The sequence below is a fragment of the Spea bombifrons genome, chromosome 1 (genome assembly GCF_027358695.1).
Source record: "Spea bombifrons isolate aSpeBom1 chromosome 1, aSpeBom1.2.pri, whole genome shotgun sequence".
NCBI classification, from domain to species: Eukaryota; Metazoa; Chordata; class Amphibia; order Anura; family Pelobatidae; genus Spea; species Spea bombifrons.
In genome coordinates, this window is record NC_071087.1 from 85,353,481 (window position 1) to 85,369,386 (window position 15,906).

The 15,906-nt window shown below is 40.1% G+C and overlaps 1 protein-coding gene across 2 annotated transcripts; it reads right to left on the reverse strand.

The window, feature by feature from the left end:
- Positions 1–756: 756 nt before the first annotated feature.
- Positions 757–15,894, reverse strand: NCBP1 (nuclear cap binding protein subunit 1). Of its 2 annotated transcripts, none has more exons than XM_053465791.1 (24): positions 15,672–15,894; positions 15,440–15,495; positions 12,226–12,308; positions 11,647–11,747; positions 11,217–11,373; positions 10,669–10,776; positions 10,110–10,231; positions 6,267–6,336; positions 5,654–5,869; positions 5,478–5,575; positions 5,166–5,229; positions 4,631–4,741; positions 4,034–4,098; positions 3,862–3,924; positions 3,698–3,772; positions 3,248–3,351; positions 3,009–3,131; positions 2,739–2,841; positions 2,530–2,623; positions 2,254–2,357; positions 1,887–2,001; positions 1,652–1,780; positions 1,091–1,204; positions 757–998 (listed from the first exon to the last, which is right to left on the reverse strand). In XM_053465791.1, exons 2-24 carry the CDS (start codon positions 15,471–15,473, stop codon positions 885–887), a joined length of 2,367 nt encoding a protein of 788 aa, XP_053321766.1. In that variant the 5' UTR covers positions 15,474–15,495; positions 15,672–15,894; the 3' UTR covers positions 757–884. The 2 variants fall into 2 exon arrangements, with proteins under 2 accessions (XP_053321766.1, XP_053321765.1); XM_053465790.1 differs by having other exon boundaries at positions 15,585–15,894.
- Positions 15,895–15,906: the final 12 nt, after the last annotated feature.

Sequence of the window (15,906 nt, forward strand, 5' to 3'; positions counted from 1 at the left end):
GGTACAGTGCCTTACCCCCTGCTCCCGCCCGCAACCCCAGCAAGACCGCCGGCAACTTTCTTGGCGGGTCCCGCCTCCCAATGCAGTCCTCTACACTAGACCTTGGTCACTACTTTATATTAGAGACTTCTATTAGTGGGAGCACTTCCCCCTTTATATATCAGATCTTTGAGTTTTTAATCTTTCTTGATCTATTACAAACACTTGCTTTAGTAAATACATACAAAAGGCTTAGGCTTCTTGCCTCTCAAACAACCCATTGCTCTTATTGTGCATTTAAAAACTCCAGGTGTTTCCCCATTTAAAAACAGCAAACTACACATTTTAAATAAATTCCTTAGAATACAAACAATAAAAAGGTCCAAAGATTAAAGTAAATAACTTCAAGAGTCACTGCAACAAAACACAACATTTTTGTAAAAAGTATTCTGGATATATTTCAAGCCATTGTTCAAATGCAATAACTGAGGGGGTAGGGAAAAATGCAAGTAATTTCACAAGTCTGAGAGATTTCTTGTGGCCAAGGAATAAAAACAATAGCAAAATAAGCTAACTGGCTACTTGTAGCCACATTTACAAAAATGCATTCCGTTTCACTTCTCAATGCAGCAAGGAAACTATTCTAGCAATGAATGAAGAAAAAGAAAAAAAAGAAAAAAAAAAGTCTAAAATGTTTGGTGGCGACAAAGAATAGCACATTTCAAGATAAAGAAACATAACCAAACACCCCCCCAAAAAAAAAAAAAAAAAAAAAAAAAAAAAGTTTAGTCCAAACACTTCTTAAAGAGCTTTCTGTGATTAGAGTATTCACTGAAGGAGCTTCAATTTACTGAAAACTGTCTTTTTCTAAGTGGGCTCCTGGGTAGACTCCCTGAAAGTAGCTCTTAACCTTGTAACGCACAGAACTGCTGGAACACAGTCAAGATGTGATGGTCCAACTCGGCTGTGAACAAGAGATTCTCCAGGGTGACCATGTACTGATTTATTATCTGGTGATGCTGTGAAGAGATGGGGGGAAAGTTTAGGACTCTAACACAAAATACCATATCTCAGGCAACTGTATAAACTAGTTCTACAATGTGTCACTTACCTGAAGGAAAATCTGCTGAAGTCTTTGTATACAGTTCTTATACCATGGAGTATTCACATCAATGCCTCCAGTTTCACAGCGCACCAAGTGTTCCGTAAGGATCATAATAAACCTCTAAAAGAAAGCAAGTTATCGGTTAAAACAGCGTAAGTTACGTAAATAAAAAAACATTTAAATCACACTTTATATAGATTTTACCAACTCATAGAAAGGCATTTTTGCTGCCACTGCCTGTAATGCAGCACAGTTTATTGGGATGGGCAGAGCCAGTCAATTAGTGTCCATCGTACGATCCTGTTTGGCAGGGGAATCTGACTGTGTATGGACATGGCAGGCACCCTTACTGATTATACGCTCTTTAAAATGAGCTTGTAAAACACAGCAGAGACTGTCAAAATTTCCAGTAGACATGTGCTGCATCAGCGCTTTGATATACCCTAGTCATACATCGCCATTAATGCAAATCAGAAGATTGTATTTTCCATAAGCCATTTGATTGGGGGTTGTATTTAAATAAGTTAACCAAAGGATTATACCACTGTGATTGTAACCATTTCTTACCTGAAAAATGACAAGGAACAGGTTCTTTTGTTCACTCTGAGCAGCTTCCACTTTTTCCTGTAAACGTTCTATCTGTTCTTCCAGGGGGCCATCCTCCTTCCCGCTATCATCATTGTCATCACTGTCCCTCTGAAAAGGTTTAAAAACAAAAAAAAAAAAAAAAAAAACACATTAGCCTTGATTGTATTCATTTAATTTATTTTTTTTTTAATTTGTTTTTACAGGTATGGCATACATGTTTGCTCTGCTTGGCCAGTCGTTGTTTTAAGTCCTCCAACTCCTTTTGGATTTTCTGGACATGCTTGTTCATTTTTCGAATTGTGGAATGCAAGATTTCCCATATGTATAACCTGCAGAGAAAATGAAAAAAATAATGAAAATTGATCACACATAAATATGGATATGGTTAGTCCAACTACAACAATGCTCTATTTGTCTAGCTAGTTAGTAGAGGGGGTTTACAGTTAACTTCCAAAATATTTCCTTGGAGCCCATTTTACAAGCCTGTCTAGCACAAGTTTATTCTTGTTAAAAACACACAAGGCAGTACAAAACACACCATCCATCTTGCATCATACACTGAGAAGTATAATAGAAGTTACCTGGTAAAATCGAGTGACAATTCAGGGGAGAAAATCCACGTGGCAACGGCAGCACAGTCAACAATCTGAGTCCGTATCAGCTTATCAACCAATACAGCAATCATCTGTAATGATAGAATTTTTATCTTAAGAAAATATTGGAGGTGGGGGTGACTGGAAAACATTTGTAGAAATAAAGATTAAATCCAAGAACACTGCTAACTAGCAGTTTGATCAAAGCCTGCAAAGTCATCAAAACTACACTTAGTAATAAGCAAGATGGATCAACAATTTTACCTGCGGGTGATTTTTCCAGACATCATAAACCACTCTCAGAATATGAAGCTTTCCTTCATCTGAGTCCGCGAGCGCTTTAAAGACTTCATGAAACCTTGTAACAGAAAATATATACATTTATGGTTAAATACTACGATTCTGAAGAACATCTTATGTTTCCCCTCATTATGAACTTCAATCAATGAAGAAACAAAGAAAAATGCACTTACTTTGCAATAGCACTAAACGAATGACTAAACGACTTTGATGCCAAGTGCAGTAATGCCTGTACAAAAACGTCGATTTTGAGGGGGTTGAAGCTCATGCCCTCATCTGTAAGCAAAACACAGAACTATTACGAGAAGTCTTCACGTTTCAGCAACGCATACAAACGTGGATTTCAGGTATATTCATTGATAAACCATTTACCGTGGTGAGAGTTTTATATATATATAAGATCTATATTGTTTTTTTCTACTGAATCATGAAGCTATTCTTACCATCGTCATCATCTTGGTTGGGATTTGGTACGTCTTTTAAAACATTAAAAATCTCGTCGTTGCCAGCCTTATTTTTTATTAGATTCAATACGTTGATAGCAATAGCATATCCGGGCAAAGAACCTACAAGACAAACAAGCAGATAAAAGTAACCCGACAAAAAAAAAAACAAAAAAAAAAAAAAAAAAAAAAAAAACTTATAGCCGTGGGGTAGGCAGAAGCAAATTTTGGGAACTTACTGGCACTTTCATCTCCATATTTGAAGATGCATTTGGGAGCTGCGGGATACAATGCTGAAAATGTCGCAGGCACTATGTCCAAAATCTGTTGGTGATAGGAAAGCCTGGGGAAAAATGGGTTAAATAATGAAAAGTGAATCCACATAAAGCAGACTTAGTGGAGTGTGCCCAGCGGGCAGGGAGGAAAACTCTTACCAGGTTTGAAAAGAATAGCGATGGTGTCGGTAGGAGATTTTTTGTTGCTGAAACCGAATGCAAACACCGCCAGGAAGCAAGTGTCTTATACACATATACAGAAGGCAGACTATAACATCAGGATTATGAAAATGGCCCTTGCTAAACACATTCTTGAGGCCACGCTCTAAAATATGAACTTCAGAACTGCATCACCACAACAGTATGGTGGAACATTAACAAACCGAGAACTGTGACACCATATAACGGATATACCTCAGGCATTTCTCTAAAACCTCTTTGACAAACTGGGGCTTCGGTCTGTCTATGTCCTGGGGAATACAATCTGCCCTGGAACACACAAATAAAACGCATTAATGAATGCGTACTCAAAGCATTTCACACAGATTTGCAGATTGTACAAGGACCAGCGCACTTACCAGTCTTCCCAGTTCCAGCGGAACTGAAAGTTACTCAGATGGTGAGAAAACCAGTTAATAAACCTAGAGAGAAATCAGTGCGATTCAATATTTGTGGATAGATATACCTCCAATGAAACAATCAAGAAAATTATATACATATACACACACAGATGTGTAAACACACATTTACCTGTCGATGCAAATTGTGTTCATGGTGTCCAAACGCATGTACAGCATTTCAGTTGCTTGTGCAAGCTATTCATTTTCATTAAGGAATCATTAACTGGAAATATATATATTTTTTAGATGGTAAGACAATTCAGACACTATTACAAAACTGGATTTAAAAAGGTGAAAGCTGTGTCTTTTTTTGACCAGCCAGTTCGAGGTCGGTTAAAAAAAGTTCTTGTTTTTGAAAGAAAAGCAAATTTTGCGCAATAAAATAACATGAAATGGATGAGAAATAGCATTGTAGCTGGAAATGGCTGCTTTTTAATGCAGTCATAGGCGTACAGAGGTCCTTTATCACTTCTGTGTTCCAATGGCACGCTGTGTTTGCTAATCCAAGTATAAATTTAAGAGACTTATTGATCATAAGAAAACCCTTCTGCAATTATGTTACACCGCTACAGATGTTATTGTTTTCCATGAAAACAGCTGAGTGACCCCAAACTTTTGAACTGGGTGTGCGCGCGCGTTACTAGTTAATATGCATGTCAACATACTTCGGCAGCTGATGTTCATACAGGTAAAAACACCACTACTAATTTGAGCGTAAAAAGGATACCACTTGTGGTAAAGATCCAGGCTGCAGTTTACAAAGTTCAATTAACAAAGTTGTATACATGACTTCAATATGGGGTGTGACGGGGAGCTGGAAGAGCTCTGCAAATATCACCTTGGAGAGAGAAAAAAAAAAAGCTGCATTAGAAACCAGAACGGAACAAAGCAGTAAAACACGCAAGTGTCAGAAATCTACAGCACGCATCTATGCAGGACGTCCAAGTTAAAAGGCCCTGCTTCGGCATCCTTCAAGCAGTTACTCTCAACAACTCAAGCTCTTCCGCATACACAAAGCCATGTGGCTTTCCCCATTTAAACTATACAGCATGATTATATTTCATGAGAGAGATACAATTATATCATATATAATGAAAAGGGAAATGCATAACAATACACAATCTCTAATGAAAACTTTACTAATTAGTATTTCTGCGCAGAAACTAGTCCCCGGATGTAACAGTTCCCTACACAGTTCCCTTGTGCTACGCAGACGAATGTGAACTTAAGCTGGGAGCGCCTCACCTATAGCACATACGTACCTCAACAATGTGATAGTTTAGAGGAATCTTAGTTTTCCAAGGATAGCTTAGCAACTGAGCAGCACTAAAAGAGAACATATTTTACAGGATTAGACATTAATATGTTGCTTCTCTGAGAACGATAGCTCAAGACTTTTCCGTCGGCTTGATAAAATAACAGATGTTATTGTTTCTACTCCAGCAGCCTCCTTAACCAGGTGCTGGCCCTGGTGCAATAGCAACAGCCAGGCTGTGTACAGTAAAATACACCAATGTCCAAATACTACATTTGAAGCACATTTACACCTATTAACTAATAAAAAAATTGCATACCAAGTTCTTCTCTCGCGCCAATGGGTTTTAATTATGCAATGCAGATGTTCTTCTATAACAAAGCGCTCCACAGAGTGACTGCCAGGCATGACAGGGCCCTGTCACGGCAAAGTAAAACGTTAGACCACAAAAGCTGTGAAAGGCAATGTTAGAAAACAGACAGCGATGGAACTTACTTCTGGGGCATCCGTATAATCAAACATCCTGAAAACGACGCTCGGCACGGGATAGATGGAGTCCTCTGTGTGCGGCGGCGGTGTGAACGGTGGCAGGTTGTGCTGCAGAGCTTCACACAGAATGCTGTCGAAGGCCAGGTAGGGGCGCTGGATGTGCCTTTCCTGCCAGCGATCTTTTTTTAACTTCTGAATCTGTGCCCACAAGCAATCCAAGTACTGGGACAAAGAAAAACAAAAAACAAACAATTCAAACAGTGATTTTCATCATCAGGGCAGTTGAAGCATGTATTAAGAGCTCATGTTTTAACCCTAGCCAAAGTCTTGAGAATTTAGACATTTCCTGTAACAGATTCTGTTTATTAAAAACAGTACAGCTGAAAAGGACTGAACAATGCTAAAACGACATCATGTAATGAGATAAAGTTAGGGGAAGAATTTACGGAGAACTATTTCTAAAACCTGCAGATTGGCGCAGACATTCTTCACTGGAATTAGGAAAGGAATCTTGCGTCCTACACAATTCCAGCACCTACTGCCTCTAATGCGTGTAGAAGATCTTTTTTCTTTCACTAAACGTCCAGCTTTGGAGACTGGACTGCTAACAGCAGCTCACCTCTTCCTGTGGATGTGGTTTTTCCGCTGACCAGACTTGCAACATAGAAACATGAAGCTTCTGGCGTCTTCTGCAGGAGACAAGAACATAAAATTAAAATAAAAACAGGATTTGTAATTCTAATTGAGGTCTCGGAGCACAGGTGTAGTATGCATTGGGATAAATGGACCATATTGTGATGCTGAACCTTGGACATTTCAGAGAGCCAATAAATGTAGGTCCTACAAACACTGCACAATTGCAAGAAGAAAGTAATTTAAGCACAAAAAATAGACAAAAATAGTGAAACATATATAGTGTTGATTGTGCAAAGTGTCACCTATATAACATTATAAACAGTGGCCATGAAGAGTTGGGTGCACATTTGCATTCATGTTATATCCCAAGTATGGTAAGCTGCTGTATCTAAAAAACAAACATACATAATTGAAAAACAACATTTTTACCCAAGAATTCCTTTTCCTTTTCCAGTAGAAAACAGGAGAAATTATGAACCCTCAGAACCCCACTCTTACTCTAAAATAATAGATTGACAGCAAAAAAAAAAAAAAAAAAAGACTCAAAATTGTAAGTGGTGGAAACAACAACAATGAAAAGATTCTTGGGCAAAAAGATTTTTTGTTTCCATATCCCTGGATATAGAGATTTAGTAAAGCTCAAATGGGCAGGACCATGAAATCGCAGCCTAGCACACACACTTCTGTCTATACTGTAGCTTTACAGATCCGTTCCACAGAAAGACTGTCCTTTTCTTGACCCTGCAAATGTCAGGTTAGAAGATTTCCTCAAAAGCTTCTGTTTTGTCTAAATATAACGGAAAACATCACTGAACATCTGGTGAGTTCTACTCCAATTACTTTTCCTACTTAGGGTCGATCCCTTTCCCACCTTGACCATTTTCCTCAAAATCCTTATCCAGAGCCACCCACAACCGGTTGATGGTTTAGCCGCCTATGAGAAGCCACATGGCTAATCAGATGTTTGGTATTCACTGCTATAAAACTATCCTTATTTAAGATCAACACTTCTCCTGAAAGAAGCTTGGTGAGGACACGTGGAGATGAAGTCAAACCAAAAGAGAAAGCCTGAAACTGAAAATGCTGAATTCCTGCATCTGTCAGGAGAGCATCACAGATCCTTCTCGGATCACCACCTGATTGGGACATGCATGTAAGCGTACTGAAGATTCGGGATGGCCAGATAATCTTCCTGAGTTAAAATCTCCAACATGGGTTTTATTAATGTCATCTTGACGTTTCGATAAACAGAAGACAACAAAACCCAGATATATAATGAGCCTGAGAGCGCTCATCTTCTTTATGAGGAGGAAGAGAGATCAAATATATTGTCCTTATTGGTACTTACAGCCACATCATCTTATAGCCACTGAACCCACCTACAGACTGAAGCAGCTGCAATGACAGTTTTGGATATCGCCGAAGGCTTTATTTTTGCTGCATGGTCAGCTTTTATATCTATTGGACCAAATAAGTTGGAGGAAATCTTACTGAGCTGGTTCTGAACTGAATTCCTGGGTACTGCACAAGCTCCAAGGTATAGGAATCCATCAAGGTGCTACCAAAGTTGTTCAAATGAAGCTTGAGGTTCAGCACACATCCATTCCCTGAACTCAGTAGCAAGTTTAACTGAAGATATGGGGAGCACAACTTTTGTCTTTCAGATAAGGCAGCTTTGCAATTATGGCAGGCTGGGTGCTTAGATTAGCAAGTCACCTTCTTGGGAATACTAGGATAACTCAGGATTGTCTGAGGACATCCTAAATAATATTTTTAAAATGACAGTATGTGTCACGGTCAGGACTACTTGCCAAGCCGTGACTGTGTGGAGGGCGTGGGCATGAAGGGGTTAATAGCACCAGGCCTCTGGATTTACTAACTAGACCCCTTAACAAGGCATCAGTTATACCAAATTAACCCCCAAATCCTGCCCGTATCCCCCCAGGTAGTCTGCCACCACTCACGATTTTGATACCGGATTCGTGAGAAATCCGAATTAGAACATCTATCGCGATATATATATCAACCCACCCCGGGCAAACAACATATATATATCCTGTAAAACTCAATAACAATATGGTAACGTGTTATCCTCTCTTAGGGTTTGTGGATATCGATACTAGAGCCCAAAGACAGACTTGGATTATGAATATTTTAATAACAAAAAGACAAAGATTACACAGTGCCAGAATTACAAAAAACAAGACATACAAAAGAAAAATAAAACAGCAAACAGTTCTTAAAAACAATGGGACTTAAACACAGGACCCTCACTCACGAGTTTCTCCAATAAGCAGGCCTGTGGGAACTCCTTAAGTCCAGGCGGTTCTTACGATGTTGTTCCGATCAGAGTATATCATGGAGTTCTCCTTTGAGGTCGCTGCATTGTCCCTAAATCAGACTTTTGCAAGCAAACGCCCCTCTGACCACATGACTGATTATATGACACCATCCCCAAGAATCGGGTCCCATCTTTGATGTGCCAATAAGTTATGGTGGGGTAAAGGTGATGGAAACCCCTCCACTTAAGATAGGAATGGAATTCCTATAACTAAGGATCCTTATCTGTTAGGCCATGAATCACCACAGGGGTCCTTTGGGAAGATGACACCTCTAGCCAGAACAGATACAGAGGGCATTCACAAAGAAACACATTAAATCAACCTCAGATTAACTCATTGAATGCTTAAACAAAGAAACTAACCACCTCTGCTGGGTTACCCTTCCATGCATCCACTACATTATATGAGTTAATCATGACAGTATGATCACATGATTCCAACGCACATTTGCAGGAACCAAATCAATTTATATTACAGGAGAAAAAGTGAGGGTCATACCTTCCAACCCTGAACTTCAGGGACACAAACCAGGATTGCCGAGATACGTCAAAACTTGGGTTTATAAACTGATACAAATCATCAAGATTGGATACACATTTATTTCCAGCAGTTGAATATTTTACGGTGCCAGCGATCAATACGTAGGTTGAAACACAATCATTAATTGAACTAGTGTAGGGGGAATAAAACTGGAACAGCCAAATTCACTAACAAGGCGAGGTGGCTGAAGACCTTTGCAGGACTAAGACGCAAGTTAGTCATACCGCACCAGCAAGATCTCTCCCAGGCAGAAAGTTTGAGTGCGGTTAGTGCTCCAAAATGTTTGGAGCGACCTATCTGCCATGTTCCTTAAAACATTTTGTTAAAGTGTATCTTGAAGAATTGATGCTGTTATGAAAGCAAAGATTGGTGGCACCAAATAGTGATTTAATTTAGATTTTCCTTCTGTTCACACACTTTGCATTTTGTTAAATAAACTATTAACATCTTTACTTTTGAAAGCATTCTTACGTTACAGCATTTATTTTTGTACATACTGTACTCCAGACAGCATGCAGCCTGCCCAAATCCATAAGCAAATAAAACAGATTTGCTCAAAACTGCCCCCTGGCAGAAGCATGATACCCCCCAGGGATCCGAATGATGGCAAAGGGCTCGCCTATTCTTCACAGCTGCGAGCCTAGGAACAAGGCTCCCCCATAAGCCTTAAACACACTGAAAAAAATAAAACAGGGGAAGAAGCTTCACCATCCCAGGAAAGGAGGGTGGTGGTGGTGGGGGGAAATCTTCTCAAACAATAAGAGTAAACTAAGATTTGGGACCCCAGATCACAATTTATTTATACATTCACACACTATAGTAAAGACTATTAAAATAGTCTGATTCCATCTGGTGAATGAGATCTCTAAAATCCCCCAAAAAAGCAAATAAATAAACTTGTGGCTCTTCAGTTACATGTAGTACACAGTTAAGAACCAACTTACTTGAGGTAACTTTCGATTTTTGATAAGAGGTGATCCATTTCAACATCCTTCTTTTCATACAATTCTTTGCCAACCCAGATAAGTGAGGAGAGAACAGCATAGACATACCAGTCACTTCGTACCTACAATAAACAGAAAAAACAGAATATTTCCCTTAACTGCATACCGAACGTAGTCACTTATGGCATAGCAGCCAAATACAGCCCACTTCACATCTACCAACAGACACGGTTAACAACCTACATGTTCATTTATGGGAATGCATTCTATTCTTCCACATAAATCACAATGCCAAAGTAAAAAAGACCCACCAAATTTCTCAATTTCTGCACCAGTTAAAAAAACTGAAACCTTAATCAATCCTGGGTCTTGGGTTAAATTCAGGATCGCTTTATGCTTTTACACCCTGCATACCCACTCTATTGCCTTCTACATTTACCTGTCACCCTCAGAGAGATTGTCCTGGCTATACAAATGGCAGACCACCTTTCAATCACTTCAAACATTTTTGTTCCAGTTTTTTTTTTTTTTTTTTAATCATTTCACTTTTTTTCCTTACCTGAGGAATATCTTCTTCCTGGGTAACTGCAACAAAGTTTTCAAACATTGCCACCATTGAAGGTGCTGCAATTACGTGGCAATTCACAAGATCAGACAGAAAGTGAACCTTTGTGGAACAGAGGAGGGAAAAATATTTAAAAATATGAAAAAAGGACTATATCAAAATAGGCTGTTAAAGCAAAACTTCCCAATCTAAATAGGTCTTCATTCCCCAGAAATCTCATATTAAAAGGTACTTATGCCAGGTCTATATGTTCCCATTTGTTTATGGGATATTTCAGATATGCATAGTCCTTTCTGTTTGTCTTGCTATGGATATCAGATTTCTCACGTATTAAGTTTGGAGTTTTTTTTTAAGCTACTCTTTATTTGACTTTGCGATGTACCTTAGAGGAGTTGCTTTAACTGATCTCAGCCATTCAGTTTTTTATTTTTTTTAGGCAAAGTAGTAGTGCTGTTTTATTCATTATTGTGATGCTTAGATGCAGCAAAACTAAAATAGCTTGATAAGTTTAGAATTCCCACCACAGGGAGACAATCACTTACTAAATACGTAGCTTCGCTGTACGAGTTGGATTTTATTGCCTCTTTAAGTGTGCGAATCATGGCTTCTACAAATTCCCCGCCAAAATTGTAGTTCCTGGCATTCAGAAGTCCCACTAATGTAGTGTAAATAGTCATTTTCACTGGCAACAGCCGCGCACTACACAGCAAAAAAAGAAAAAAAAAACAGCATAATACATGGAACATCTCTGTAACTCAGTCTGAATAGTTTGAGGTACTGCATGCTGGTTTTTCAGTTTGTTGGAGGAAAGGAAACAGGTAAAAAAAACAAAAAAACTGGACAGTATTCAATAAATATATTTCAGTGAGACACACACACGCTATTGTCAAGATTATGACGTTGAGCATTGCTACAAAATTGTGTAAAATATATTGCCTGCAAGCTAATAGATGCACGTTATTTTGTTCTTACACTGCACACAGAAGTCTTAATATCTTGCTTTTGTAATTTGGCAAGTCAGCCTCCAGAACACCAGCCAACCCTTCCAAGTTGCTCTCCAAGGAAAACGTACTCTGAAACAAAGTATATTAACATTTTTGAAATACAAAATATTGGAAGTGTTCCGACATCAAATGAAACTGTCTATTGACAAAAGTAAATATCGTCTTAATAGTCATTTTTTCATTCTTTACAAGCAGGACCTATTGCTTTTTGTATTCCACGCTACAGATGTAGTATAACATTATTGGGATATATAGCCGTCAATGCAGGGGCCCAAGCAAAATGTTTGCTTGGCCTGTTATTACAGGAATATCAATGAGTACCAAATACAGGAAAAATGGAGGCGGGGGGGGTCATCTTAAGTTAAAAGGTATGAGAGGGTATGGCCATGACAATTAGAACAGTTTGATCTCAAAGGGGAGTGGGATTTAGACACAGGGTATCTATGGTGTTCTGCATTTAAAACAGTGAAAAAGTACAGGAATATTGACAAAAGTGTACTCCACCCCAAAAGACGACAAATATGTTTGTAGAAAACAAAGCGGTTACCTTCTCCCCAACTTTATATATCAAGGACTCTATTTTGTCTTCAAGAGGTTCAGATGTTTTCCGCCTCTTATGAGGTTGTCCTCCTTCAGAAAATAAAGCAAGACATTCAAGTTACCACACAAATTCCAGTGATGCAAGAAAACACAACATACTAATGTCCTACATGCTCATAGCTGGAATACCAGGGTAATGCTCCTGCATAAAAAATACGCTGACAAGGCAGTATACACAGCTGGTTAACCCAATCATCAAATTCTAACATTTACCCATTTTACTATTCAATCAGCTCCATTTAAATGTGTATGCCCCAATTGCCTGTGCATGACTGTAGTGGCATTAAACATAATATACCAGCAGCCTGCGGTACAGTGAAAGGACGGTGTCAGAGAGCATTCGGCAATTCGACTGCCCCTTTAAAACAGGATAAAAAAAAAAAAGTTACAAAAAAAATTAACAGAGCTGTTTTTGTGTGATGTGTGTAATATATACATATACCGTATTTGCTCGATTATAAGACCAGCCCCCAAAATCTGAATATTAATTTAGGAAAAAAAGAAAAAGCCTGAATATAAGACGACCCTATAGGAAAAAAGTTTTACCAGTAAATGTTAATTCATCTAAACTATTTTTTTTAATAAAAGCTATGATTGAGAAAAAAAAATTTGTTTTTTAATTCTTTATTTTCCAACCTGCCCCCCCCAGTTATGCACATCTGCCCCCAGGCTTGTCACTCTGACCCAGAAATGCCTTAAACCCTCTAGATGCCACTGTGCCCCCTGATATGCCTTTTAACACCCTATGTGCCACTCTGCCTCCAGAAATGCCTTATACCCCTATATGCCACTCTGGCATTTAGGGGGTTAAAAGGCATATTATGGGGCATATAGGGAGGTATAAGGCATTTCAGGAGGCAGAGTGGCATATAGAGGGTTAAAAGGCATTTCATAGAGCACTCTGCCTACAGAAATGCCTTATACCACTATATGCCACTCTGGCATTTAGGGGGTTAAAAGGCATATTATGGGGCATACAGGGAGGTATAAGGCCTTTCAGGAGGCAGAGTGGCGTATAGAGGGTTAAATGGCTTTTCATAGAGCACTCTGCCTACAGAAATGCCTTATGCCCCCCATTTAAACCCCCCCCCAAAAAAAAACATACTGGTGCTTCTGACTCCCGGTGTGGTCAGGGCAGCGTGTAGAAGTCTACACGATTCGCTGCAGCCGGAAGGAGGTGTGGGGAACACTGATCTCTGACAGCCGGAGAAGGTCTGCGCGATGGACACAGACAACCCCCGCTGCTAACCGCACCTCCTTCCGGCTGCAGCGGAAGTTGCCTATGCGAATCGCGTAGACGTCTACACGCTGCCCTGGCCACACACCAGGGACTCAGAAGCACCGGAAAATTGGGGGGGTAGACAGGAGGATCCAGGTACCCTGCAGCGCTGCGGGGGATCTGGATCTTAGTCTCATAGTCAGACCTATTTGAGCACTTCCCTCTTTCTACTGCTAATACGACCCCGATTATAAGACGAGGGGTATTTTTCAGAGCATTTGCTCTGAAAAAAGCCTTGTCTTATAATCGAGCAAATACGGTATTATGTATTATATATATTACACACTAGTCTCCCTTACCTATTTGTGTTAACCTCCTTCCAGGCAATGTCCCAGCTACATGATATACTTCCCACCAGTCAGCTCTAAGAGTGCGGTGGGCAGGAAAGCTCTCATTTATTTAAATAGAGGCACCTTGCTCCCACTGACTGGCCAATTTAAACCGGAAGATGGAGGAAGCAGGCAGCTCCAGCTACGTTTTGTTTTCCAGTTTAAAGACTGTATAATAAAAAGTGCTCACAGAGTACTTTAACGTGCATTCTTTTTGGGGAGACAAGCGACTATTAATCTACTAATCCAATAAGGCTTGGAACTAACCTTAAAATGTGTTTTTGCAATTCCTTCTTAATGTATCTATAGAGCCCCACAAGTTACAAATTGATATTGAAATACTTAATTGAGCACTGGTAAGCAGGACATGCAAAGTATCCACTATTAAACAAAAAAAAAAACTGAACAAGGATGACATTTTATGTATTTATTGTACATACAAAAGTATTGGGACTAGGTGGTTAATTGGGACTGAGGTGGTTAAATCAGACCCATGCCACAGGTACATAAAATCCTGCACCTAGCCATGCAGTCTGCATTTATAAGCATTTGTTAATGAAATGGGTCACCGAAGAGCTGAGTGAAATGTGGTACCGTGATGGGATGCCACCTTTGCAATAAGTCACTTTATGAAATGCATGGCAGGATCTTTATGGAACAGGTTTCCATTGCCGAGCAGCTGCTTGCATGCCTCACATCGCCAAGTACAATGCCAAGCATTGGATAAAGTGGTCACTGGACTCCGGGAACAGTGGAAACGTGTTGTAAGGAGTGATGAATCGCGCCTCTCTGTTTGGCAGTCTGATGGACGAGCCTGCGTTTGGTGGATGCCAGGAGAACGTTGACTGACTGCATTGTGCCAACTGTAAAGTTTGGAGGAGGGATAACGGTATGGGGCTGGTTTTCAGGGGTTGGGCCCCTTTCTTCCAGTGAAAGGGAACTCAATGCTTCAGCATACATTTTGTACACTGCTATGCTTCCAACTTTGTGGGATCAGTTTTGGGAAGGTCCTTTTTCTATTCTAGCATGACTGTGCCCAACACCCAAAGACATAGTTGGATGAGTTTGGTGTGGAAGACATTACCGGGCCACATAGAGCTCTGACCTCGACTCTATCAAAGACCTTTGGGATGAATCGGAACAAGTATTACAAGCTAGGATTTCTTGTCCAACATCAGTGGCTGACCTCACAAATGCTCTACTGGATGAATGGACAGAAATCCCCACAGGAGTACTCCAAAATCTTACAGAAAGCCTTCCCAAGAGGAGAAGCTGTTATAGCTGCAAAGGGGGGACCCACTACATATTAATGTCTATGTATCCAAAACGTGATGTCAGCAAAGTCACTGCGGGTGTAGCAACAGTCAGGTGTCCCAATACTTGCGTCCATGCAATGTGTACTTATATATATATATATATACACACATACATACATACATACCTCTCCTGCGGTTAAAAGAAATACAGATTTACAGCGGTCCCTCGGAATAATACGCCGAGATGCACTGCTACATAGACCTTCATAATACACAAGACCATTCTAGGGTACTCACCATCATTCTCATCGCTGTGCCTTCTCCTGGACATGGCGGTGGATTGTTCGCGGTACCTAAAAAAATAAATAAATTAGAAAATAAGAACGTGAGGGGGGAAAAAAAGACAGGCCTCCGGAGAGCGGCACGAGGATCCTTTCCTCACCGGTGAGTCGTGAGCTGCAAGTCTAAGCGCGAGAGCTCTTAGCTGTGGTATCGCGAGGATAATGACAGCGCTCGCGCCTTCCCGAACCTTCTGGTTTCTCGGCCTCTTGATCACTTTGTCTGGTTCTTCCACGCGTTATGAGAGCACAAGCTACAAATCACCCAACGACGCCAAGCTAAATAAGGTAAGCCGGAGTCCTAGAATCGTTCTGATACGGAAACAGAAAAGAGCTAAGGACACCAAGCGACGTTACTTCCGGTCGCTAGAGATGCGTTTGTACGGACAATACACAGCGAACGGCGCTCTTGGCAGTTTCATGCCG

Coding starts and splice junctions, on each gene's coding strand:
- NCBP1 (XM_053465791.1), bottom strand. CDS start 15,473: ATGTCCAGGAGAAGGCACAGCGATGAGAATGATG. Junction 4,742..5,165: donor TAAACTATCACATTGTTGAG/GTACGTATGTGC, acceptor TCTCTCTCCAAG/GTGATATTTGCAGAGCTCTT. Junction 2,358..2,529: donor TCTGGAAAAATCACCCGCAG/GTAAAATTGTTG, acceptor CTATCATTACAG/ATGATTGCTGTATTGGTTGA.